This window comes from Archocentrus centrarchus, chromosome 11 (assembly GCF_007364275.1).
Source record: "Archocentrus centrarchus isolate MPI-CPG fArcCen1 chromosome 11, fArcCen1, whole genome shotgun sequence".
Classification (NCBI taxonomy): domain Eukaryota; kingdom Metazoa; phylum Chordata; class Actinopteri; order Cichliformes; family Cichlidae; genus Archocentrus; species Archocentrus centrarchus.
The window spans coordinates 23,934,493-23,962,449 of record NC_044356.1 but is presented as its reverse complement, the minus strand read 5'-3'; the positions used below and the strand labels follow the sequence as shown (position 1 = coordinate 23,962,449).

The window sequence follows — 27,957 nt, the reverse complement described above, 5'->3', positions numbered from 1 at the left end:
TTCATAACCACAATGTACCGATCTTCTGGCTGCTTTCGGCAAGATAATGTGCCATGTTACAAAAGTCAAATAATCTCAAACTGGTTTCTTGAACATGACCATGAGTTCACTGTACTCAAATGGCCTCCACACCAGATCTCAATCAGATCCAATAGAGCACCTTTGGGACGTGACGGAACGGGAAATTTGCATCATGAATATGTAACCAACAAATCTGTAGCAACTGCATGATGCTGTCATGTCAATATGGACCAAAATCTCTGACGAATATTTCCAGCACCTTGTTAAATCTATGCCACGAAGAGATAAGGGAGTGCTGATGACAAACTGGGGTCCAAGCCAGTAGTCACGAGGTGCAACTAAAGAAGTGGCAGGTAAGTGTATAAGACATCCAAAAATCACAGAGAAGACAAACAGTTTGAGATGTAATTCATTTAAGTGGTTTTTAAAAGAGTTCTACTACTGTGAAATGAACAGTGTGTCAGAGCTGTATATGGTATAGGTAATTCCTCAATGGTTATGATGACTTGTGGTAGTTAAGTTCCTTGTGACTTGACTGTCACAAGGAACTTATAGTATTCCAAAGTAATCCTCTCTGCCTGCACCATTTATACACTTGCTTACATTTTAGCTGATTAAACAGCATCAAGCACACGGTGTAAGCGAGGGCTCCTAAAGGTTCGAATCACAGCAGAAGCACAGTACACCAATACGAAACAGCAGGGGCGTCTGAATGTGTAGCGAAAAATGCTTAAGTAGTGGATGTGGTTTGTTTGCATAATATATCTCTTAAGATACATCGCCATATTTTCAAGTTTGATGAATCATAATGTAACACAAGTCAACACTGCCTTGATCTGCCAAGAGGGACTGTATGAGTTTATTTTCAGCAGTGATATATATCCCTTTGCTCTAATCATGGACTCGTGTACTAGTTTGAGTTTTGCCTCTTTTCTTGCTCCTGAGGGTACCCTTTTTTGCCTGTAACCATGGTGCGACAGCCACATATCAGTTGGGTACCATTTCCCATCTCTGTGGATGATACTTGACTCCCATGAGGCCGAGGGTTGCTGTTGTGGCACTCTCTACGTGCTGAGATATCATCCTCCCAGAGGAATGCAGCATGCGCCAGACACACTGTAACTTCGTAACGCTGGATGTTGTGTACACCCCTTTTCCTAAGGGCGAGAGACTGGGTGCATGGAGGGGTTTCTGCTTCACAATATCATAAAAGCATATCTTTTCATTCTCTTGCTTTCTTTTTCAAAAATGTGTGTCTCATTTAAAATGTTTTTTTTGTGTCTAGTTCTGTTTGTGGGTTATGTGGTGGGCGAGGGAGGGTAGGCGAAGTTTGATAAATGCAACTAATTTAGTGTATTAAATAGGAAAAATATGCAAATGCTCTCGGCATGAGGTGAAAAAGGAGAGAGAGATAAAAAAAGAATTAGACGAAAGAAAGAGGGTAATGAAAGGGGAAGAGGGGCTATGTATAGGCTAATAATGGAGACATGGAAAGTACGTAGGACACTCGGTGACAGGAAGAACAGAGTACTGAGAGTGTCAACATTTTAAGAAACAAGACAATCCCTTGTGTGTATAAGTTCCCTTGCTCTATCTGCTAAACTTTTTACCTCATGGACAGATATTTCCGCCTGCATACATGCAAGTTAAAACATGCATTTTGTAACTTTACAGAACTAATGAGAAAAATCTAATTGTTTTTCACTGGCTTTTAATGCAGCTTCAGTTGAAAAATTGCCCCAACATTGTGTTTCCTTTGTGCTGACTGACATACTATGGACAGGCAAACCACCTCCTGCTCCCTCTTTCTAAAGCCTTCATGCCTTTTTTGCCTGCACAGACCCAGACCAGGGTGATGAAGAGGCCAGAGATAACAAAAGCTGAAGAAGGAAGACGGGTTCAGTAAGAGCGAGTTGAAAGCAGGGAGAAAAGTTAAAAGATGATGCTTGAGTGAGAGGCAGAGAGAAGAGGGTCAAAAGATAAACTGATAGGAAGGGAGCAGTTTGAGATAAGTCTGGATACACTGGAAAAAGGCAAAAAATTGGCCTGGAAAAGATGGAGGAGAAATTGCTAAATGAGCAGAAGGCTAGCGAGTAAGTGAGAGTGGGACTAGAGTTTAAAAGCAAGGCGAGAAAAGGAGACAGGGAGAGACTTAGTTGGAGGGCAGTGAAGAGATGAAGAGCGCAGCTCATTGAAATGCAGGGGACATGCCGGCTGCAGCTGCACCTATCAAATCACCACTTCTAGCTCTGACAAGCAAAACCCTCCCTGCACATTTAGCAGCCCTCACTCCCCACACACAAACACACTGAGTCGCTGTACATGTACTGTATGCAGATCCATGCCGGTCTAGCTGGTGTCTGGGTTACACGGCACTGGATGTTGTCATTCCGTGACAGTCTAACAGAGAGCAGCCCTGGAACCACAGCCGGGTCTGCAGTGTTCCTTGCCCCTCGGTGCCAGTATCCTCTCTCATCCTCTGCATTCCCTCCTCCCTCACTCGACACTTCACTCCCATGACTCACTAACATCAGACTTATGTTCTTACGTAACACTTGTACCCTTTGTTCCCCAGACTTTCGTTGTCATTGTCTGAGGCTGTTTCTTTAACACACAGATGTCTGTCAATACCCAGATCTGGCTTTCTCCATTTCTGTCTTTCCCTACAACCCAAAAACTGGCATACAGGTAGACCAATGAAAGCCATCATCATAAACATGTAAACACCGACACACATGTTAACTTTATTTATTTTTTAGCTGTTTACTTCAGCGAACAGTTGCAGCCTCTCCTGTATTTGCTGCCATTGGAGCAACCAGTGGCTTTGTTCAGTATTTGATTTACCTTCTATTTGATTACACTGGGTTGTATTGGACCCACGGCCCTTAACTACATTTGCTGTCTGCAGAGACCACAGGGAGTTCAGGCATCACACTCACAAAGCAGCAGCATCAGTACAAAGTGTTGCTTGAATTCATTAATGAAAACACAATGAGCTCTGATGAGCCCAAATCCCTGTGTTTATCCCCCAGACAGATTTCTGGTTAAAACCTGCATAATAATCCATCACATTACTTTCCCAGCTAGTTACAGTAGCTTTCTTCATCCCTGTCTCTTTGTCTCTCTCGCCTATTCATTTATCTCTCCTCTGCTCAGTGTATTCAGATTTTTTTTTCCTCTGCGCCTGCCTTCTTTTGTTAGACATAGAATGGATTACAGCTACCCCCATTTTCCCATCTTCATTGTCATCCCTGACTTCTAAGAGTTGTTAGGTCCTGATCCACATTAATGCTTATGGCTTGACTATGACTATACGTAATACTTGTGGCCCTTCCTATTCATTCAGCACATTATCAGGCCTCAGCTTATGCTAATTAAAAACCAACATGAGTAAAGCCATCTCAACAGCAATGCAGCAGTTCAAGCTTGATATATAGTGGATTTATGTATATGGGCATTTAAACTTGCAGTGTGTAGATATATGTGTGCATCTGTGCTTGTTTGCATGAAAACCTTCTACTGCATTTTTTTTTTTTGACGATGTTGCAAACTGTGAACAATTTATACAGAAACAGAAGGGACACTTCACAGAACGCCATTCTCCCTACCTGTTTATTCCACTCCTCATCTCATTAAAGCGAGATTTCATTTTGAGCTCTATCGCCGTTGATCTCACCTTGTGTGTCGAAGCTCCCTTTTTTTTTTTTCCAGCTGTCAGATTTGTCCCCTAATACCCTTTTGTTTACAGCCAGTGTGATGCTTCATTTCAAAGTGGATTAGTTTAATAAGTAGCAGCCTATAGATAAGCGCTCCTGCCCATCTCTTTCCATCAGCTCCAAGACAGGCTGCAGGGAGTTTTGAAGGCACGTCCAAGCTTTCTGAAAGGTCACTGACAACACATATCTCATCCTCAGAGAATTGATCATTTAATGAACTTCACTCTTAGATTTTATATGCCACTTCCAGGTGCAATCACTTTCACTATCACTGATGGATTTAAACCTTTTGACTCATATCCACTGAGGGGCTTGAAGTTGTAAATGATTTTGAAGACTTTGAATGTCTTCTTGGAATTTAGGATCGCAGGTGATAAATGTTGCTTTACTTCCAGAAGTCGATGCGAAAAATAGTGCTTTGCCGGGTTTCAGCAACATGTGAATGCATAATGTGTGCCCCTGTACTAATTACATGTCATGATACTCTAGTTAGAGGCTCCTTTTTCAGACAAAACTCCTTTTTTTTTTTTTTTCTGATGATGAACAACACTGACAAATATTAAGTGCTTGTTTTTTCCTTATTTGGAAGCATTTAATTGGGGAAATTGTAGCAAATGCAGGAAATGGTTACATTTGACAGAAAGTAATTCTATATTGCCAGCTTACCTGACATCATCTGAAATTTCCCAAGGAAATAAATCCCATCTAGTTGACATGCCAACCACAGTAAAACAAATATGAAGAAGGGTGATGTTGCTTAAAGCAGGCTTTTTGCCATATTTTTTTAATGCAAATTTAATAATATTTTCCCCTAGGACCACAGGGAGAATGATGGAACAAACCAAAGCATTCACAACTATGCATTTCACAAACACATGACCTTACTTATTTACAGGTTAATAGTCACTCACATGACCCCACAAAAGAGCCAGAGCATGAGCTTGAGTCAGAGAATTCAAGCTTTCTCAGCTGTTGTGAAGGACCTGAAAGTGCCAAGTGCTTTGTTTACCCTACGGCAGAACAGGCTTGGGTATTAAAATGGCAGCACACAGCAGGTACATTTATACCCCGAGCAAAATTTTCTGCCACATTTATTTGACAGACACAAATTGTTGCAACATCCATGCGCATGCAGCGGGAGCACCTGGTCAGGTGGTCTTTGAAGTGGTTTTTAAGCACATTTAAAGGACTGTATGTGTGGTTTTTTAATGATTTCTCCTATGCAGGTTATGTAAAGCCTCTGGCTTGCTGGTAACAACATAAATGCATTCTATTTTTTTGTTGTTGTTTTTGTTTTTTTGCTTTTTTCTTTGAGTTGAGCGAGGAATGGATATATTCTAATTCCAATAGCACTTGAACTGTTGGGTTGAGTTGCAGCAGGGCTTCAGTATTAAAACAGTTAAGTACTGTTAGGTATGCTAAAATGTGCACTTGGGATTTTTTTTTTGTAATTTTCTATAGAAAGCATTAGAAGCTGTAATATACAGTAGAAAGTTTCTTTCTATATTCTTTGTAAGGTTTGTAGGCATCTACCAAACTTCGTCAAAAACAAGAAAAAAAGAATACGAAAAAAATGCTGTTGAAAGTGTTATTACACATCAGCGTCCTCCTCTGTACTCATATAGATGCAGTGAAAGCACATAGTATTTAAAACAACCAATGTAGCAGTTTCATTGTGTCGCCATAACAGCATGTTGCATCCTTTCATTTTGCAGCTTGTTTGTGGGGCTTCACTGTGCATGCAGACATCACTGTCAGATTAAAAGGTTGGCTTTACAGCACTGCAGCAAAAACACAACAGACAGGAGCACTGTGTACTGTCTGATAATACGGAATGAAACCACTAGAAAATGTCAAAGGATGTTGTGGAGATGTCCTGCAAGAAGACAAATGACAGTGGGAAATGAGATGAGCGGATGGATGAGGTCCGCCCAGACGTGCCACAGCAAAAGGCGCTTCAAGGCAGATGTGAGCGTTTAACCACCAAGTTAGCATCACAGCTGTCGCACACCCACAATGGGGAACGAGGAGGGAATATGTTAATGGCAAGTCAGTAATATTATGTAATATATAAGTCATTTCCTGGAGTGACTTATCATGGACAGCTTTGTTTCCCTGTGACAGCATCAGGACCAGAATGACAATTAGCTTAGCTATGCTTTTAGTCACATTGACTTGCCCTCCAGCAACAGTATGGCTCTAACCAATCCAATTTGTATTTCAAGGTAAATTGATTCCACTAAAACAAATGAACAACTGCTGAATGTGATGCGCAATTATGAAACAACAATACAGGAACAGATCATCATTCCTGTAGGTCACAATAATAGATTTACGTTTTGTCTCTTTGCCATGGCTTTTTCTCAACAGTGACTTGTCCCATGAACGAGATACTCACGGCTTCCACTGGCGTCATCATGAGTCAGTCACCCGGCACTGGCTTTCCCCACTTCGAGTCTTGCTCCTGGGTGGTCAAGGTCGAACCCGGCTACAACATTACTTTCACTATTGAACACTTCCAAACCAGCCGTCAGTTTGATGAGCTTGAAATTTTTGATGGTGAGTCACTACATCCGGTAAGAAAGTGAACTTATGTTTATCAGTGCTAACATACGCAACATTTTTTATCTATTTGTATCTGTTGGGTTACTACACACTATATTTCAAAGTCATTTACCTGGTCTAGATTACCAATTGGACTCTGCATCCCTATTACATCTCCTCTCACGGATTCCTAGCAAAAGACTCATTTTCACAAATGTCTCCAATTAAAGGCAAAAATGAACCAGAAGGCTAAATCCACTATCCCTAACAAAGCTCTCTGCCACTAGTAACAGAAAATCAAACGTAGGCTTCCTTTCATGGTGACAGAACATCTACATCTGCCTTGTACATTTGCATGTGATTAGAGGTACAGTCAGCATTTCTGCCAGGCTGCTCTGAGAAAGTGGTGATCATATACACTGGTGATGCTGATTAGTGCTTTTTATCTTCTGCCGACTGTAGGGGAACAGACATTTGCTAACCTTGGGGCTGCCAAGCCAATTATGGACTGATGTCTTTTTTTTTTTTTACCAATCATTAGAAGATGAGGAAATTTTTTTTGTACAAAAAAAAAAAAAACATGATATATTTCAAAAGTCTATGTATCAGCTTGGATAAAAAAAAAAAAAGTCTGTGCAAACATAGTTATTGTAAAAGTATATCAAAACTTGATATCATAGTTACATGTTTTTTACATTTGATTTGAATACTGTACATAATTTATCTCGGATATATATATATATTTAAAGACCAAGTGCCAGTTTTTTGCTAGTATAAAAGCGTCTCTGTGCTTTTTTTCCTGTTCCGCAAGCCTTGTGATTTTCACCGCGGGATCCCTCTCAAATTATCATTTTTTTCCCCTCATGTCTTCATCCAGGCCCATCCAGACAGAGTCCTCTCCTAATCACACTAAGTGGTAACTATTCCAGTCCGCTCAGCATCACTAGTTCCAGTAACAAAGTGTACCTGCACTGGTCCTTCGATCACACTACCAGCCACAAAGGCTTCCGCATACGCTACTCAGGTGAGTATAGAGCAGAGATTTGGTAGCTCGGGGTGCATGACTTCCTTACAAATGTGATTTTTCTGCAGTTGTTCATTTACTACATTGCTATTTATGCAATTCAAGGCCACCAACAATGCTTAAAATGAGTGGAACGGCACCCGATGCTGGCTTTTCATCGCTGTCTTTGACAGTTCCATATGTCCACTGGGTGTTAACGCGTTAGTACCGGTCCTCATTGTAAATTCAGTCTCATCAGTGGTGTGTTTGGTTTAGTTTGTAAAGGACACCAACATTTGGACTGCCAACTGCAGCTGAGACAGCCAGAAATATCAGCCATCTCTATGACAACCTAATGGGGGTGGTAGGGATCTGCAACACTTCTCGCTGAGCAGCGAGGCTTGGGAATTAGTAAACGCTGTTTCTTGTATTGCTTATTATTTCTCTGTTTTGTCCTGCTCCCATGAAGGATCTGTTGGTATACGACACCTGCATAACTCGCTGTGAATTATGACTGTGTAAATATTTAAAAGGCTCCCTCCGTTCTGTATCAACACCACTCAGCCAGATTGACTAATCGTCTCTCTCCTCCTCTCAGTGGAGCTTTCTGTCTCCCCAACCGGATGTTCTGCCCTATTTTTCTTTTGCCTCTTTTAATATATATTTTTTTTTTCCGAAGCATTGATGGATTTTGCTGCAGCAGGTTAAGCAACAGACTAAGGGATGTCTGAGAACCCAAAAGTTGGCATGGCCAGTATGGAGTTGCTTTTTGTGGTGTCTTGGTAGGGAGGAAGAAACAGATGGCACAGGCACATTCACTGTCTTCAGCTGTGTTCCTCATCAATCCATCTTTTCTCTGGAGGGGAAGGTCTTCCATTACAAGCTCGCAGATAGCTCTTCTTCCACCACCACCCTCCCCCCACCCCCATCTAGTTTCCTGTTTTTACTCTCCATCCAAAACGTCTCTCACTGTTTCACTCCATTCATCTTCTCTTTAGGGTTAATAAACTTAATAAACTTACAGTGAGCCTGACTCTGTCACAACCCTTCGTGCTGCTGTTTTTATGCCTCGTGTCTGTTATCTATTCTAATCCAGTCACCTGCCCATGTAGATTTGATTCTTTCTGAGCTGCAGGGCTGATTGCAAATAGACAAACCGTATAACAGGCAAAGGAAGACGAGTAGAAATGAACACAGAAAGAAGGGCAAATGAGCTAGATGCAGATAGAAGTAAAGAATTGAACTCAAGGGTGGCTCAGAAGCCGCCAGTCACAGTGACTGACAGGAAACGGCCTCACAGAGGAACATATACAGTACCTTTGTCAGTGTGTTTAATTTGGGTTTGTGTGCCTGTTTCTTATCTGTGTAGTCATCAAGAAGAACATTAATGAGAATTCATCCTCTGATGAGGATGTCTAGCACTTCAGCATTAAGCTCAGATGCTACTCTTGACAGCCTAAGGCCTACAAAGAACTGCTGTGTATCATCGCCTAAGAAATCTAATATCTTTCTAAGTGAACCTCAGTGTCAAAATCTGCATTAAATCTGTTTTATCTAGCATCTCTTCGGTACCAAAAAAAAAAAAAAAAAGGCCTGTCAGCTCATTTGAAAAGTCTCAAATTCTCTGTCACATCAGGAAAAAAAATGTCCTAAGGTATCAACAGTTTATAAATGCTAAAAACATCCTAACCATTGAAATGGCTTCACGATTTTATAGAGTAAGGGAGATTTATCTGATTGTAATAAAAATTCACACCAACTTGAAAGGCCATTTCCATTCCCACATGTTAGCAGGTTGAGTTTAAATTTGCATTTTTATAGAAATGTAATGCGGTCGTAGCAATTCCCGCAATGAGCGTCATTTTCGATGTCCCATTATCACATCGCATAATTTCAAAATGTTTTCACAATCTGTGCTCTTTTACTTAAACTCCCTCACTCATCAGCTGATGTGCAGTGATGCTACGCTATTGTGAAATCTGCAAAATGCAGTTCAGGCCTGGGAGCCTTCAGTTCTTTGGAAACCGTGACACCATTTGCGATGATAAACTATCATTGCTGCCACCAATTTTTACCGAAAACAACAACAGGTACTTTTTTTTCCTGTTATTTTGTATCCGTCACTTTTATGATCCTCCTCTGTGGCTGCTGACAAACTCCTGTTTTGCTTTGCAGAACAATATTTTCCTTTAATCAATTTTCCTTGTCTCAAGGCTGCAGTTTTTTTGCCAGAATGAAATTGCAGTTTAACACTTGTATGAATTCATATCCTCCTTTATGTCACCTGGGGTAGAACAAGGAAAAGGGATCTGGGACTCTGAGCTACTGAAAGCATATTAATCCTTCACTGTTTTTTTTAACGACTTGCATCTTATTGCGCTATCATTGTTTGTTATGCTTGCTTGCACTCAGTTTTATCTTTTATTTATATCTTTTTCCCATGTCTTTTTATTATTTTTATTTTTTCAAAGCGGCCTACTGCAGCCCTCCAAACAACCCAGTAAATGGCACAGTGCACAGTCTGACAGGCACAAAGCTCGGCAGCACCTTGCGATTCAGCTGTGACCAGGGCTTCCGCCTTATTGGCCAAAGCAGTGCCACCTGTACGCGGACCGCACAGGGGATCTACCAGTGGAATGCACCAGTCCCACTCTGCCAAGGTGAGGGGTCAGCAGCACAAACATGTTTCATAAAAGCTGAATAGTTTTAATTAATTAATATTGTATTCATAAAAATATTTTCATCATTATTGTTTTGACTCATTCAGCACCTACTGTAGCACCACTTCTCAAAATTGATAGTTTGCTCACAGAGAAAGGCTTTTAACACACATTAGTTAATTGGTGTTCAAGAAGACATTGATGGCATGATTTTTTTTTTTTCAGTCATTCTCATTCAGAGTGATTTGAATAAAATGTAACTGAATTTATTTTCTTGAGATCAGGGTTTGATTTCAGCTGACATCACCAGCTGTCCTATATCCTAAGGCATGCTTCAAGGAAGCTCACTTCATTATTGTTTAGAAGAACCTCCTTTGAACATTTAGCCCCTGTTTAATAGCATTTGATGTACCAGAGGTAAATTGTTTTATGAGTTAGTCGGCTGGGTCTGTCATTTGCTTCTCACTGTATGCACTTTTTGGAAACATTCAGCAATTTAATCGATTGTTGAAACTCCCCACTTTTAACAAAATAACACAGAAGTTTGATTGAACTGTTTGTCAAAAGCAAACAGAATCACAAATAAAACAACCGGGGTGGAATATATGTCTATTTTAAAAGTGCTTTGTCAAAAAAATAAATAAATAAAAATAACAAAAGTAGTATTTTAGATTTCACAGGGCTATTGTGTCATATTCATTGAGTTCCAATATCAGTGAAATGTGTTTATGTGTTCAGATTTTCTTCTTTATTCTATTACAAAAGCATGAAATCTAAAAGCTCCATTTCCACATTCCACTTTCCACCAGCCCTGTTAAAATCAGCTGAAGCACAAACCGAGAGCCGCAGGGCAGACATTCAATGTCTGGTCAAGTCTGCACCAGGTGTAATCTCCACATGAATTGCGTGTATTCTCGCCAGACTAGTTTGTTTATATTGTGCAGATGGTGGCCCAAACTAATGTTTACTGCACATCAATACAGCGTATTTGTACAGGAAGCCAGTTGTGAGCTAACCACTCTGCATACAAAGACAGTTATTAAAATGCACTTTACAACCTGTGCTTTAATTCTGTAAGGCATTTTTATGGTATTACATATACTATATCTTACCTATCTGCTGCATCTCTCTTTCTTTTCTAGTCATGTCCTGTGGAATGCCAGTTCCTCCCGTTAATGGCAGTATTGCTGGCCAGGACTTCTCTCTAGGAGCCAGGGTCACCTATCAGTGTAACCCTGGATTTCGGCTTTCAGGGCCCATCACCACCTCAGTGACCTGCCAAGAGTCTGGGAGATGGAGCCCCATTGAGGCCCCACCTAGATGTATTCGTGAGTATAACAGTGGCTTGTAGTCACAAGTAGAGAAAACAGATGATTACAAAAAACTGAAGTAGCTATTTGAATTAATAATGATATTGATCTTCCAGCTGTTACCTGCCCCGACATTGGTCACTCTGCAGTAGAACATGGGAGATGGAGGCTAATCTATGGGACTCAAAACCAATATGATGCTATAATGATGCTCACTTGCGACCCAGGATATTATTATAGGGGTCAAAGGGTAATTCGCTGCCAAGCCAACAGCACATGGAACTACCCAAATCCTCGCCCAGTCTGCGTCAGTGAGTGTAAACTAAAAACAATAAAAATACTTGTATGTTTCCTGTTTTCAAACCCAAACAAAATGAACATAGCGAAACTGAACCATTTTCCAAACAAAAGGAATCTATATTCTTCAATATATTTTGACCATGTGGGACTGAAATATATGTTTTTTTCACATTTCAGTCATCTCCTGTGGGGACCTTGGAACTCCACCAAACGGACACAAGATCGGAACCCTTACTGTGTATGGAGCCACAGCTATTTTCTCATGCAACACGGGCTATACCTTGGTGGGCTCTCGTGTACGAGAGTGTTTGTCCAACGGGCTTTGGAGTGGAACACAGGTCCAGTGTCTAGGTGAGATATTAACCCCCCCCCCCCCCCCCCCCCCCCCCCCCCCCCCCCCAAAAAAAAAAAAATAAAATTTTACAACTTTGCATTTGTCCTGCACTTTGCTTCAAACATTATTAGCAATATTTACATGGGACCCTCACTTTTTCTTTTTTTTTTTGCTCATCCACAGCCGGTCATTGTGGTACTCCAGAGCCAATAGTGAATGGCCAGATCGTTGGGGAGAATTATAACTATCGAGGTAGCGTTGTGTACCAGTGTAACCCAGGATTTCGTCTCATTGGGGTGTCAGTTCGAATCTGTGAACAGGATCACCGCTGGTCAGGACGCACTCCTGTTTGTGTCCGTAAGTGCCCACAGCAAACACTTTTTATTTGTAAAGCAACGTGTTGTATAGCTCAGTAATTTCTCCACAAAGTAGCAAGTTAAGCTCCCCAAAAATAACATTTTTCTCCACTTCAAAGGGCTGCAGTGATTTTTAGTCAATTACCACATATGTTGTTGCTCCAATCAAACTCCGTTAGGGCCTATACTGACTGCCAATTTATAGTGATTATACTTGAGACGGGTACAGACCACTAGTTAATTTATTGCTACAAGATTTTTACTAAAAGCTTACAATGTTATTTTTAAAGACAAAATCCTTATTCCAAAAGAATGCATGGTATTTTTCATTAATACGAACGCATTTACAAGAAGAATATTTTACAAGATGCTAGTGGTGAAAACTGAGACGTGTCGCTGCTGTGGAGCCTATGGCTTTAGAGCTTTGATCATTACTGAGTAACTCTTTTTGGTTTTCTAATGCAGGCCTAATTAAGATAGTGGTGTAATATTAAGCCTATTCATTCATTCATTCATTCATTCAACTGCTCTACAAGTGTGTAGCCATAATTTTTTTTCTCTCTTGACTCTCCCAGCCATCACATGTGGCCACCCTGGAAACCCTATTTTTGGTATGACCCAAGGAACCCAGTTTAACCTAAATGATGTTGTGCGCTTCGTCTGCAATACTGGATATGTTCTACAGGGGGCTGTGAAATCTACTTGCCAGGCCAACGGGCAGTGGAGCAACACCCTACCCAGGTGTAAAAGTGAGTGACAGGTCAATGCTCAGTACGTGTTATATTTTTGCAGAATCTCATGGTTGCAGTTTCAGTAATAAATGTAGAGATAGACACAAGGAATATAAATGTGTCCTGTTGATTTGTGACTTTCATGACTTCTTTAAAAGCCAAGGAAACAAATTTGTTCAATTAGTTGTTTGAAGACAAACTATTATGAGAGTTTATTGAAGATTGGGATATTTGTTGATTAAGTATTCAGTTTTCAATTTTGGTATTAAGATTTATTTCACTTGCACACATGTATTTGTTTTTTCCTTTTTTCTTTAAAAACATATGGACAGTGTCCTTCTGTTTCACAAAAGTATGTTGCTCTCCTGGCAGCTGTGCATAATGAGACCTTAAGTAATCATTTTACATTTAAATGAAGCCAAACTCACAGCAAAATCAATGGCACTTATTTACTAATGTGTACACGGAGGCATTCTTACCCTGTGCATATGCAAAATTGCTGTCGGATTATGGATTATGGCCTATTTTGTTTTTGTGACAGTGCGTATGCTACTAAAGCAGTCATTCAACATTCTGCATGCTGCCATGTCCTCATTTCTCTATATAAGGAGACATGTTTACCTCCGGGTGAAGCGGAGAAAGTGGTGACGGTGCTGCAAGAGAGAAGCCTGCACCACCAAGACAAGAAAGTAGAAGAAAGTCAGAGTGAAGAAACTGAAACAGTTGTGTCTAAAGAGAAAACCAGAAAGAGAGCAACTTTCCAAAAAACAAAATATATTATAAAAAGCAAGATTCTGGCTGAAATAACGGCAGGTCTGAATATTACACAGATTTGGGTATACACACTTAGTAAATGAGGCCCATTGTCTTTAATTCATGTAGATAAACATGGCACATTCAGAACAGCACTAGCATGAGTACCTTATGAGTGAGGATGCTGCCAGAAAGTGTGCTTGTATCTATAGGCTTGCCTCCGGTACTGTAGAAAGTCATATGTTCTGCGACCACAGATGAGCCCAATCACAATGAGAGTGCAGAAGAAGCACGGCGTCATCTGGGGAGAAAAGTTTAACTGACATGCATTAGAGGAAAATGAAATGAAAAATCAAAGAGAAGCCTGGATCATTTAATTACCAGAGTCTCATCCATATGGTCCGTGGAGGTTCTGGGTAATATTTACATGTTACGTTATTTCCTCTTAGCCTAGCTTTCTACCCTAAGGCTCACCTGTCTGTCAGGGAGACAACCTCAGTTAATAACCATACAGAGGCAGCCAAAAACAATCGCAGAATCCTTGAGCTTGTATGAAAGGCAGCTGCCTTTGGAGACCCGCATCCTGGCTTTAGCTCTGAATAAGAAGTACCCTGCTTCGCTTTGAATGACTGAGGCAAGGACTTTTAATTTGACAGTGTTTTTGCGACAAGCAATGCATCTCAGGCACTCATGTCTGTCTCCAAGTCCCCACTAACTGAGGCTTTGTGACAGGCGCAGAAAGGGGCCGCTCGCAAGGTCAGGCCCTAAAATGTGACGAGAGTGACAGAACCAGAGACTGATTGACTTATGAGTTTGTTTTAAATGAGGAGAAAAAGAATTTGGCCTTTTTTTAGACACTTCTGATGGGATGGGGAGGTTACAAGTCTCACAGGAATGCTTCTTCAGTTATTAAAAAAGGGAGAAGCACATTTGGCTGCTGCATGCATAAGCAGGCGAGATTTTCTCCCAGACATACGCCTTAAATCTCTCTGCTGTAGCAGTGACATCATATTAGCATTGGCCTTGTTTCGATGCAGATCCTGACTCTGAGGAGGCATTATATGTGAACACTGTGTTGGGGAGGGTGTGTGCTTTGACGGCCATTATCCCCACTGTTGATGTGGAGACATAAGTAGCTTAGAGGTCTTGTTGTCAATCAGATTTATCACCATAATTACAGCAATCGAGGCATATTTAGTGAAGTGTGCTCTCTTGTCTGCCATGTACTTCCTGCATAAGTGGGAAACTGTGCAGTAATAACATTTGCTTCCCCCGTCGCACCTTAGTTTTAACTAAACCTTACGCTTTTATTTTTTCAATGAAGGCAGAGAAAGAGATAGATGCAGAAGGCAGAAAAAAAGGGGTAAGGGCAGGGCAGGAGTCAGTCAGACAAAGGTAATGATTTCCATGGTCTAGATTTTAACTGTAAGAGTTTGTAGGTTCCATTAATAATCCAGGGAGCATGAGAGCATCGTCAGTGCAGCCAGTCTTCTACCCTTCTTTAATCACCAATTTTAGTTGCAGCTTTACTGCCTTTGGAAGACTTGTGCGTGCTTGTCTTTCAGTGATAAAAGCTGAGAGACACAGGACAGAAAAAAACACCCTTTGACATACCACTTACAGGGCTGTTACTTGGCAGAAGGCCAGTGAGGAGGAGCGGGTGACCAGGGTCCCCACTTCTGAGTTGAACAGAGATGAATTACCTCATCCCTTCTTCCCCTTTCCCTTTTATTCTTCTTTTCCTTTCATCCTTTTACTTCCCCTCTCTCCACACACAAGAATTTACCAGGAGGTCAGTCATTTTAGATGACTGTTGGATGGCTTTGGAGTGTGTGTTGCCTGAGTACATTTGTTCAAAAACTGAATTCCAAGCTTGGAAAGTCTCTCACTGAAGCAGCTCTACTGCTTCAAATACGCTTTGTAGTGTTATTATGCGGTAAGTTGTAAATGATGGCACTACAGGTCAGCGCTCCAATGGAAGGAATACATTATAATAGGTATTTGGGGGATGATTTAGCTGTGCTGGCCAGCTTGGGAGCATGAGAATGAGCAAGCTTTTAGGCACATTAGCATACAATGGGTTCATTTTGACTGTAGCTAAGGCATACTCATGGGGGCGAGACTGGCAAGGCCAACTGGGGCATAATGGCTGCGTGGGCGCTCCCAGACAGTGTTGTAGGAGCCATTAGAACTTTGGCTCCGTAGTATAGATTTAGTGGTGGTTAACGCTATAGGCTAGACAGCAACTGCTCCTCACTGCGTGCTGACTTTGTTGAGGTAATGTCAGGTAATGTCGGTGTGTGCTTTGTGTCTGAGATACACAAGTTAAACTGGTGTTAGAAACATTCTTCAGCTGACATTATGTTACAAGTTCTAATATATTCTTCACCATCAGGGCTTATTTCTCACAAACTTTGTACGACAAAACTCTCCATCTCCACCCCTCTCCCTCACTGTCCCTCACTCATCCTTCATTCTCCCCTTCCCTAACTCTCTCCATCTGGTGTTAAACTGACATGGTGCCTCATCTCCTGTGAGCTTTCAATCCATCACCATCTCTGGACCACGACGGCCGGCAGGAGACTGCCTCTAATGAAGCAAATGTTTATTTCTGGAGTCTGCCTCCTACTTCATTTGGATTGGGGTGGATAGATGGATGGGTGGAAGCAGTCTACGAGGAAAGTAATGGACAGAGTTGTCGCCAAAAAAAAAGGAAAAACTGTGCTACTGAAATGGATTCTCTATGTGGCAGACAGTCATATCAATATCAGAACATATGGGCTATTATCAGTGTAAGACTCTCATCTCTCTTGCTATTAGCTGTAAAAAGTAAAATGTATATGTGTATTGCTTAAACACTTGGAAAAGGTAGCTCAGAGATGCTTACAAAATGTGTTGTTTTTGCTATCTCTTTAACTCCTTCACTCCCCTCTGTATTCCTTTCTTTCAGTTGTTAACTGCACAGAGCCAGGCCATGTAGAGAACAGCATTAGGCAGGTGCTGTCCAGCGGGCCGCATCGCTACAGCTTCCAAACCACCGTGTCATATCGCTGTAGTCCGGGCTACTACCTGCTGGGCACCAGCTCCATCGCTTGTCAGGGAGATGGCACCTGGGACCGCTCCCTACCCAAATGCTTGTGTGAGTAACCGCTGTGCTTAGTTTTAGGTGATGAGGCATTTTTACCTCTGCAGATGAGGCTGTGTTTTTGGTGGTGTTTTTTTGTGCCATTTTGTGTGTAAACACAATAGATCGAAAATTTTGGGGCATAGAGTGGGGTCATGTTAACAGTCCATTAAATTTTTGCCAGGGTTTTAAACATCAACTTAATGATTTATTGGTTGAAAATTAACCAAAAAAAAGCCTTTTAACTTAGAAACTATGATTCTTCCAAGTGTATTGTCAACATATATACAAATTTTACTGAACAATGAAATGAATGCTACACATTGTCCACATAAATAAAAAAAAGAAATAGTAAGTGCTTGTTGGTAAACCTGCATTATTTCTAACGCTCGACTGAAATATTGGCTGGCCGATATTATCGGCCGAAATTGGCTATTTGCCAATAAATTGACATCAGCATTTATAATGGGCAGCAAATGAAAATAAAAAAGTAATGAAGGGACAAGAGAAACATCTTGCAACCATGTTATGAGCACCATCAGAGAGCACTCTGCAACTTCCTTGCAAATATCAGTATGGATTTTAAAAATCCTGTATCATTTGCACTCTTCTTGCAAAATAATGAGATCATATAGCTTATATATAATATATGACATAATAACCTTACTTCTCATGCTTCATCTTTAGATATTTTCCTGATGAGTTTATCTCCTCAATGAGTAGTTTCAAATGTTACTTATTACAACATGTTGTTTTTGTTATATTTTGTTAAACCAGATGCTTAAAGAGGGTATGCTTTAGGGCATGTGGGCCTTGTGATTGACAGGTTGTGACCATCAGAGTGTACAGTGTCCTTGGTTTCTCAGTCAGATTCATGGCATTTGGTTCCAAAGAAATAAAAAAGATGTTGACAGCCAAAATACTCTTTAAGTCTTTAAAACAAGAGCCCACAAATCAGTCAGTGATGTTACAGTAGCTTGTTATGTTTAGATATTCTTACAGACAATTCTATTAAACAACTTTATAACAAAGAAAGGCAGATAATGAACACACTTTTAGTAGCTCTGAAATAGTTATTCAACTATTCTACTAATTTACAAGGCACATATTCAATATGTGATGTATAAAACTTTTATTTCTTTGCTCTGTTTGGACAGTGGTGCTGTGTGACCGCCCCAGCATGCCTCCTTACACCCAGATCTCAGGTGACCGTCGAACAGTAGGCTCTGTCATTCGCTACAGCTGCATCGGTCAACGTACCATAATTGGTAACACAACAAGAATGTGCCAGCTGGATGGGCAGTGGAGCGGCTCGCCACCACACTGCTCTGGTATGGAAAAATGCACCCAGAGTGACAGTTCGAAGTGCTTGATAACATTTTGTGAAGGAGATCCTTAAGAAAAGACTGCAACAATCAAAATTCTATTCATTATATTTGGAGCTGCGTGCTGTGCCCCCCCTGCCCCTTTTCTTTCCCTTTGCATATTTCTGCATCTAATTCAAATCATTCAGATGAAATGACACCATCCAGTCACACTGATGCCCTCGTAACACCAGACCAACAAATAAAGAGTTTAGGTGGCGGCTGTTAGAAGATAATGAGAGAAGTAGGTGGACCAAAGATGGACTTGCCTGTCTGTGCTGCAGACCTGAAGGGCAAAGAGAGTGTCCTCCATAAAACTGTTTTTAAATTGTTCATATTAGGCTGAGGAACATCAATGCCCATACCTCAGCTGTGTTATGAAGCAGTATAAAGACATCACCCCCGCCCAAATACTCCCACTCCTCTAACAGCGATTTGCTTCAGGGCTCCAACTATAGACACATATGAAAAAGGCTGTGAGCAAGCCCATACATCCAAATGCATATGCACAAAAATATGATGCAAAGACACACAAGCAATGTACAATAAAGTAGCAGTCTGACAGTTTAATGTCATAATTCATGACATTCATATCCAGTATATTCTGCAGATTGCCAGTGTTCTCTCAACAGACAATAAACACAACATTTTTATAAAGATTTGGCTGAATTTCTTAGCTCTGCACTATTAAACTGATGTTCGATGGTGCCTTGTAAAATGAGCAATGAGAACAGTACACAGCAGTACTAAATATTTTTTTGCTTGTTTAAATTGAAGACCTGGCATTATTGAAGGAAGGTGTAAAAGATATGGCAAAGCAATGAAGTGAAAAAGTCATTTTATTTTGTACATTTTCATCATGTTAAATAAAGAGACGTAAAATGTGTTTTGGAAGCAATTGACTCTGTAGTGAGGTAAGAAAATATAGAGTGCATTTCTCGTGTGTGTTCATGTTGTCAAAAAATATTAGTTTTGTGCTACATTTGTCTGTACAAACATATATGCATGTTTTTGTTTCCTTGTTTATGTGTGCGTTTGTGGGGATTTTTTTTTCTCTTTTTTAGGAGATTCTGCTGGATTGTGTGGAGATCCGGGAGTTCCTGTGCACGGAATCCGACTAGGAGATGAGTTTACGGTGGGCAGTGTTGTCCGCTTCAGCTGTGAGCCAGGCTATGTGCTGAAGGGCTCTCCAGAGAGAACCTGTCTGACCAATGGTAGCTGGCTGGGCACACAACCTGAGTGTCACGGTAAGCAATATATACTTGCATTCATATTGTGCGTGCCAGCTTTGTGAACGGTGTCACCTAGGAATTTCAAATTGATACCATAGATGCATCTACTAAAAATCTTAGACAAGTTAGTTCTTACCATAATATTGCCAGCCACAGAAAGTGACAGTATTCTCAGTGATTTATATTTATTGTAATTTTAGCATTTCTTATTCCTGGTTCTTGCTTAGCCATTTGCTTTTGAATTGATTTGGTGAATAAATTCACTGAGGCTCACGTGCACCCCATTAAGATCTACTGAGACCTGGTAATTATGTGTTCTAGAACTTGTGCTTCCAGTGGATTTGTGCCACCTAAAGATACTGCCAGGAGGCTGAGGGGTAGCAGTGGCTGCTGACAGTATTTTTTTTTTTCTTTAAATAGAAACCCACACATCATTTCAACAACAGGGTTGCACTTCTGTGCTTTTGTGGGAATCTTTTAGCAGTGTACTAGAAAAGAGACTCATGACAGTTGTCAAACGTCACAATGAAATGGGTATGGAATATGGACTTGTCTCCGTATGCTTGCACCCTTACATAGATGTTAGAGGTTCATGTACCTCATGTACTGTACCTCTCCATCAAACCTCATGAGGTTTAATGGAGAGGTACATGTGTGCATGAAACTATTGTGTGCTAAAATCATAGCTCCTTGCTATCTGTCTTTAGGTCTTTAGAAGACTATAGCTGAAGTTGTACCAACTATAGTCTAGTGATAATATAGGTACTTCACAGTGAGTGTTGTACTTCAGAAAATCTGTGTGTTTTCAGAGATTTTATTACACCGAATCTTCTCCTAAGTGAAGAGCTATATAAATGCTGGGGTTTGGTGAGAGTAAGATAGGATCAACAGGTGAATTGGTGTGGAATCTGCCAAATTGTGCAAAAGAAGGCGCTGAGCACTAAGGTAAAGCCCTCAATTTAGCTGTCAATTGAAGTTCCAATTCCCACCTTCAGCTTTGAGCTTTTGGCGCTCCAATATTGAGTAAGGGCTTGGAATACAACAGCTGCTTCTTCAGAGAATGTTCAAGAACCCAAACACGGCGTCTTCCCCTGGGTACTGTGGAAATATTCTGGACATGTCCGACTGGAAACCCTGGAGCAAACCCAGAAGATGATAGAGGGATTACATATCCTACCTGCCCTGGGAATGCCTCGAGATTCCTTATGAGGAACTGGAGAACCACCATAATCCAAAGTGGGTGGGGGGCATAATGTATTAAAATTATACACCTACATTTCCTTTTGTTTCATTTTAGTAACAGTTTCTGTTTCCTTTCAAGTATTTTTTTTTCTCGTTTATCACTTTTTCTTACATTTTTATCCTCCCGTACACTATCACGTAGGAGTACAGCCATGAAATTTGTTAATGCGTTCTTTACTTTTCAAAGATGTGTAACACAATACTATATAATCTGCTGATATCAATGCATTATATATAACTTCGTTATAATTTTATGTCCGTCTATTTGTCAGTCCATGTGATTATATTGTGCTGTGTGATAGGCTATACCTACTTGAGCATTATTGTCTGAAATAGAGAAAGTGTTAATTCCTCATATCTAGCAACTGACCTATGTCACTGAACAGCTGGCAGTAGGTAGATAGTGAGAAACTAGGGAATCACAAATTTGTAGGTAAAGTCTGCTTATAGTGACATCAGTTCTAGGCTGCAGCCTTATTGATTAGCCTGTGATGCCAACTAACGTGTCGGTCAGGGAGGACTCATGGCAATCAATAGTACAGACTATGACTCATCATTGAGCAATATTAAAGCCATACCTACTGCTCAGCAACATTGCTCAAATGCAAACAACATGGTTGCCTTATGATTATAGTGAAGTTATATAAAATGCATTGATATCAGCAGATTATATAGTATCAGTGCATTATGTAGTAACATTTGTAGTACACAAATGAGTATAATACAATGGGAATACCTTGTAAGTAAGCATTATATCTGGCTTATTCTTATATATTATATAAATAGAAATACATATGTAGTATACACCCTTGTACGAGAGTGCAGTATGTACACATTTGTTTACAATGGAAATCTTTTGTTTCTGTTCTATGATGTGGTTACTAAAGTATTTGAAGAAATTTTAAAGATAATCACAGAATATCAATCTCTTATAGCATGCTTAAAATTGTTTTAATTTAACAAGTTTTAATTTAAGTTAATAACTATTAGAATGTTAACATTGTTAATAACTAATCCAAGGGTGACTAAAAGTATTTGGATAAATGTTTAGGGAAAGGCATTCAAATTAGAGCAACACAGTTTTGCAGATGGTAATAAGATCTCTGCTGAAGGGTTTTCTATTATGAAATGGGGCTGAAGTATTATCCTGACTTCTACATTTATTTTATATTTTCATTAGTCAGGGGAGGATATCTTCATCGGTGTCGCCTTCTTTTAGTTAAATTGTGTTCTACAGATCTTTTGTAAAGCTAGATTTTAATTTCTAGTGTAATAGATGTATAATGACTCAAATACTAACAACATCAAGAATAATGTGCTTTGGGTGGCAGAGTGGGTTCACTTATTGCGGGATTGGTTGTTCAGTTTTCTCCTGTCTGCGTACCATAAAGTCCTCGGGCAGGACGCAACCCCTAAATTTCTCTTAATGACAAGTGAGCACCTTGGATGGTAGCTTTGCCACAATTTGTAAGTGTATGAATAAATGAATAATGATAATAGTAATCTTTGAAAATCCACAACACAAAGGAACAATATAAAAAAGACAAATCAGGAAATCAGCAGGTAAAAAAAAAAAAAATGGGTGAAAAAACTATAAATGGTTATTACTGACATGACAATCAGTGACAATCAGGTATTGTCTTTTCAGTTTTGCTGACAAACTCACAAAATATATATTTGTTGTGTATTGGCAAGTAATTAAACAGGAGACAATAGAGGACATAACAGAGTTTCCTCCATTCCTCTATTGAGCACTATGAACATTTAAATGTCTGTCCTTGTGCAACACTGCATCTATTCAGTTGCATTCATTTGGGGGCAAAAAACAAAACAATTGCCTTAATGTGTATTTTGTGCACGGTCGATCGATTGAAATCTTTTGCTGCAGCACTTTTCATTAATATTGCTGAGATACAACAAAGACATTATGCAAAATGTGAAAACAAAACAGCACAGTTCTTCCATCAAACATCTGGAATGCAAGAAAAATGAAAGAGGTGTTGTGTGCTTCGAGTTTAGATTATTAACAGATCAGTGAGGAGAGTACCATGTATGGTATACATGCCTGAAACACGTACAGATTTAATATTTAGTTCTTTTTTCATCCAATATCCCTTTCATATCAACTTCATAAATTATAAGTTTTTTTTTTTTGTTCTTTTTTGCTGTCTTTTTCCCCCCTCTGTGTTTTAAGATGCATTTTTCCCTCTGCTCAGTAGCATTATTGAAACACTGATGTGCTTGGTTTGCCATTTTGGCAAGGTCTGTTGGCAGCTATCTTGTTGTATTTCTTTTTCTCTGCCCTTTTGTTACTCTCTATATAAACTTGGCCCTTTTCTTCCACAATCCTAGTGTAGAGTGTGTTATTTCCAGAAGCATCATCCAGTCTCATGGGCTGCTTTCACTTGTACTCTCAACACCCCCTCCACAAATCTACGTAGTCCCCTCTCCTCACACCATCACCGAGTCTTTACCTCACCTTACTCTGTGTTGTTGCGTCTTTGGTGTGTGTGTGTGTGGTATGCCCACTGGCCGAGGTTGCCCACCTGTTCTCACTTGGCACCAACTTCAAGGGCCAGGCCACATCTGGTCATTAAGGGAGACCGATCATGTCCACAGGGCTCTGAGGGCCCGGGGCAAGCTGGAGACAGTAATGAACAGAACCATTGCTGGCGGCCGGACAGACACCGAGGGATTTTCTGAGCAAAGGATGTGTCCATCAAAGCAGAGTTACTTATGAAGTAGGACACAGGGGAACATGAGAGTAGTGTTAGAATTGGTGGGTGAAGAACAGAGAGAAAGGGAAACTAAGCTAAGTGATGATGCACATCAAACATGTAGATTCATTAAAAAATGTTTTGTAGAGAAACCCCCCACAAGTTCATATTGTTTGATTTTCACAAAATGCATACAAATAACTTGGTAAATTTCTAAGTGAATGGGGAAGTGGCCTTTCAAGAAAAGAAACACTGATGAGGCCCTGGAAATAATATGTATAATAATAGGTGTTAGGATTTTAGAGTGAAAGGGTTTCAGGTTAAATAGAAAATAAATGAGTGAAATGAAGGAATCAAAAAGGTTTGGATAATTTTTCATGTATAATTCAGACTTTTGTCTCTGAGCTTTTAAAATAATCAATTAAGATAAATGAAATTCTGCCCCAGAGGCCTAATGCGCGTTCATGTCTGTTCTTTTTTCCTGGTGGTGGTTGTCAGTGAACGACTATTACCTTTTTAATGCTTTCTCTCTCTTTTTCTCTTTTATTTGCAGTAATTTCATGTGGGAATCCAGGGACTCCACGAAATGCCCAGATCCTCATTCACGATGGCCTAACCTTTTCCAGATCCATCACTTATGCTTGTAGGGAGGGCTACTACTCTACTGGACTCCTGACCCGACACTGTACTGTTAACGGGACTTGGACAGGCAACATGCCCGAGTGCTCAGGTAATGACCAGCTCCTACAAAGCAACATCCTTAGTGAATGTATTATCAGTAAATAATCTTTTGTCCATACTTAAATGGAAATTCATGTTCCACTGATGCTTTTCTGTTTTCATGCCCGAGTTTGTCTCCGTACAGATATCAACTTTATGTAGACTTCAGCTGTATTTCAGACTTTGCAAATTGGTAAAAATCAATCCAGGCCATGCAGAGAAAGGAAATATAAGATATTTAATGCTATACAAGAAATGTAAGAGAACATGGAATTCACCCCACTTGCTTGCAGTGGCAATTGGATGGTTTACTGACTCAGTTGGAAGAAATTGGTACGATTCAATTTGGTCCATTTCAAGGGCCTGACTGACAGGCCTTTGTCATCATGTGGCACAAAAGACATGCAGCTGCTGTACAGAATCTAGAGACCCTAGCAAATAGAGGTCACTAAGAGAACCGGTTTCTTCTGAATGGAGAGGTTAAAACCCTAAGCAGCACCATTATGGATTTCAGACCTACGTAATTCATAGACGTGAAAGGGTACATGTTGAAGCACTTTGGCAGGGCACCTGAAGGCAGAGAGGGAGGCACACGTGAGACAAAGACGTTCTGACTGAATGATTTCTATTTAATTTGAAGAAAAAAACTGTATGTTAAGGCTTTACTTGACAAAGGTGGCTACTAGAAGGGGAACATCTAGTAATAACAATGCATAATGTAACTGAAACTCACACTGGCATTGTGTAATTAGTATATTATACAAGAGGAGACTAATCTCAGTGTTGTTCCTACATGTATTGTTAAAGAGAAGTCCTAGATAGGTATTGTGGTTCCAAGTAAAATCTTGCCAGCCTGGTGGGAAATGTAAGTGCTTCCTCAGTCAAGAGAAGGCACTCCACATCCAAGAGGACTGGCGTCCTCACCCTACAGTGAATATTGCTGGAACATGGATGTACACATTTTGCAGTGCCTTTTTGTCTCAAGGCAACTAGGCACAAGTTGTCATATGGCCTGGATTTTCCTTCTTTGATATTTACAGCAGAGCTGAGCAGCAAGGCTGCTGAGTCACACAGTGGAATTCTCTCTGTTGTTACTCAGTCACACTGGTTTCCCTGCAGGATGTAAAAAGTACAATAAAGGAGAACTGTGGTTCATTTTGGAACTATAGGGAGCAATCATAGACAGATACTCATCACATGAGTTTGTGTCTGCATCCTAAAATCTCAAAATAGAAAACAGTACAAGAGTTCTATCATAGTTGCACGATCTTTGTCAGTTACATAGTAAGTATAATTTAACATATAGATTATACTGTAAATTCAGTGTTATCTAAAAGAGGTAAAAAAAAAAAATCTCAGACACAATGAGGTAGCAAAGCGCACCAGCTTTTGTCCTCCTGCATCTGCTATTAGTATTTTTTTTTTTTAAACCCTTTTTGTTTTTTCCAGTAATCAACTGCGGTGATCCTGGAGTGCCATCCAATGGGGTGAGATTTGGGAATGATTTCACCTACAACCACACGGTCAATTTCCAGTGCTCTCCTGGTTTCACCATGGATGCTGATCGGGCCTCCTCTCTCATCTGCACCAAAGACCGCACCTGGAATGGCACCAAACCACTCTGTAAAGGTAGAGTTACTGTATATAGGTTGACCTGTACAATGATATGAACCCATGAGTGGAATTATGGGTGGGTTACAGAATTAGTCCCCATTTTGCCTCTGATGCAATTTGTCTTTATCTATTTGTTGGACAGAAATGCATTAAAAAAACATAAAAGTCCACTAATGCTTCTTTGTTTCCTTGTAGCAATCGTCTGTGGTCCACCACCCACCATCCCTAACGGACAGGTTGTTGGGACAGACTTCACCTGGGGTTCCAGCATAAGCTACTCGTGCAACCAAGGTTACCAGCTGTCCCTGCCCACTGTGTTAACATGCCAGGGCAATGGCAACTGGAGTGGAGAGAAGCCGCAGTGCTTCCGTAAGTGGCACCATGCTGAATCGCTATTAAATTTCATGTCATGATGTGCCTCTTGTGTCTCTGACATTGTTTCACCCACATATGTGTAGTGTGTGTCCTCAGAAGAATATCTATTTAAAATACATCACACACTAGTGGGTCACACCATATTACCATCACTTGCTCTCTTCATCTATACAGCTGTTTTCTGTGGAGACCCAGGGATGCCAGCACAGGGGAGAAGGGAGGACAGCGGTTTCACCTATCTCTCCTCTGTCTCCTTCTTCTGCGACCCTTCACTCATCCTGGTCGGCTCAGCCCGGCGATACTGCCAGTATGATGGCACCTGGAGTGGCACACAACCCTCGTGCATAGGTAAGTATGTTTGTTTCTCTATTTATGGTGATTTGAGCCTATTATATATGCTCTATTTTGCAGTAATGATATGGGGAGTGTGGATTTAGGGTCGTTATCCGTGTGCATTGCAAGGTCATAATTCTAAAAACACAGCACACAAACCAGAGTACTTCTACTATATAACACTATAAAACAAGTTGGAACCTGACAGAAGCTTCTCTTTGGCCTGTCTGATTACTGCTTTCGGATCACTTTTTAGTTCAGCCAAAAAATAAAACATACAAAACCATCTGAACTAGCTAAACAGCTCCTCAAGTCTTACAAGTCAGAATTGATTTGTGTAGTTATTTAAAACAAATCCAAGAATTAATTTCATCGATTTCCAAGTAAGTATTAAATCTTTCTTCATCATGTAGAAGAAGGTTGAAAATGCTGTAGTTCTGACAGTGCAGCTGAGCACCAGCGTAGTCCTTCATAGATTTTGCAAAATTTCTTAATTTAATTTGATTTATTTCACTAATTGATGCAAACTCTATCCTTGTGATGATGTCTAGTGATACTGACATTTACAGTACAAGTTATAAATGAGGATCTTGCAGTTAAAGGCACTCAGAAAAAGAACCAAATGAAGATAAAATAAATAAATAAAATACATTTTTTTCCAGCCCTGGGGTTTGTTGTGGTATTTGGATACTTTAAAAATATGCACACATGCAAACCTTTGACTCTGCTGCTAGTGTAAACATGAATTTATTATAGCCAAAGACACCAGTAACTTCTGTACTTTGCTTAAACAGATGTGTCATGTCGGAAAGGTTACTGCTTGTCCACTGCTGACAACTTTATTCTGCCTCTAGCAATACCTCAGTTCTAAATTCATTCATTTAGTTTGAGAAATGTTCCCTAATTATTATATTTTTTACTGTACTGTACTTTTACTGTTTTTTTTTTAAATTTAACCTGAAAGAGTTATTTGTTATTTATTTGTGTTTTAATGTACAGCACTTTGTGTCATCTGTGATTGTTTTAAAGTGCTTTATAAATAAACGGTATGGTATGGTATGTTATACTCTAGCTTATGGAAAAAACCTAGATCTACTTTTTCAGAAGGCGTTTTTTTGTAGATTTGTTGTAGCTCAGATGCAAAACCATCTAAATCTGCCTGAACACTTGTCTTTTCAAAAGCCGGATCCTCACTGTATCCAGAAAAACGCTTAAAGTCACATGGTCTGATCTTCCGATTGGTTCTAGGGACATGGAGGCATTTGTGGGCAATGGGAAGAGGCGTTTGGTAGCTTTTCGTAATTCAGACTAGTCAGACACGGGTATTTAACAGGTTATGATTGATTGGCGTACCTGTGGCAGTATGGGGGGCCGGATGGAAAGCTCTGGTGGGCCGGATGTGGCCCGCAGGCTGCCAGTTGACATTCCCTGACCTAGAGTATAAGCTGTTGGATAATATATGTTTTTTTGTGAGTAGAAAAATATAATGACACAAATAATTGCCAAAC

At 40.2% G+C, this 27,957-nt stretch overlaps 1 protein-coding gene across 1 annotated transcript in view; it reads left to right on the top strand.

The window, feature by feature from the left end:
- The window catches only part of csmd2 (CUB and Sushi multiple domains 2), a 263,477-nt gene that overhangs the window by 223,151 nt on the left and 12,369 nt on the right, over positions 1–27,957 (top strand). The window contains exons 48-62 of the mRNA XM_030740701.1: positions 6,108–6,296; positions 7,159–7,305; positions 9,756–9,944; positions 11,087–11,272; positions 11,371–11,565; positions 11,732–11,905; positions 12,072–12,245; positions 12,820–12,993; positions 16,679–16,867; positions 18,010–18,183; positions 19,281–19,463; positions 23,961–24,137; positions 25,577–25,756; positions 25,937–26,110; positions 26,291–26,464. Of these exons, the coding sequence (XP_030596561.1) occupies positions 6,108–6,296; positions 7,159–7,305; positions 9,756–9,944; positions 11,087–11,272; positions 11,371–11,565; positions 11,732–11,905; positions 12,072–12,245; positions 12,820–12,993; positions 16,679–16,867; positions 18,010–18,183; positions 19,281–19,463; positions 23,961–24,137; positions 25,577–25,756; positions 25,937–26,110; positions 26,291–26,464 (2,679 nt within the window). The remainder of the gene's footprint in view (positions 1–6,107; positions 6,297–7,158; positions 7,306–9,755; positions 9,945–11,086; positions 11,273–11,370; positions 11,566–11,731; positions 11,906–12,071; positions 12,246–12,819; positions 12,994–16,678; positions 16,868–18,009; positions 18,184–19,280; positions 19,464–23,960; positions 24,138–25,576; positions 25,757–25,936; positions 26,111–26,290; positions 26,465–27,957) is intronic.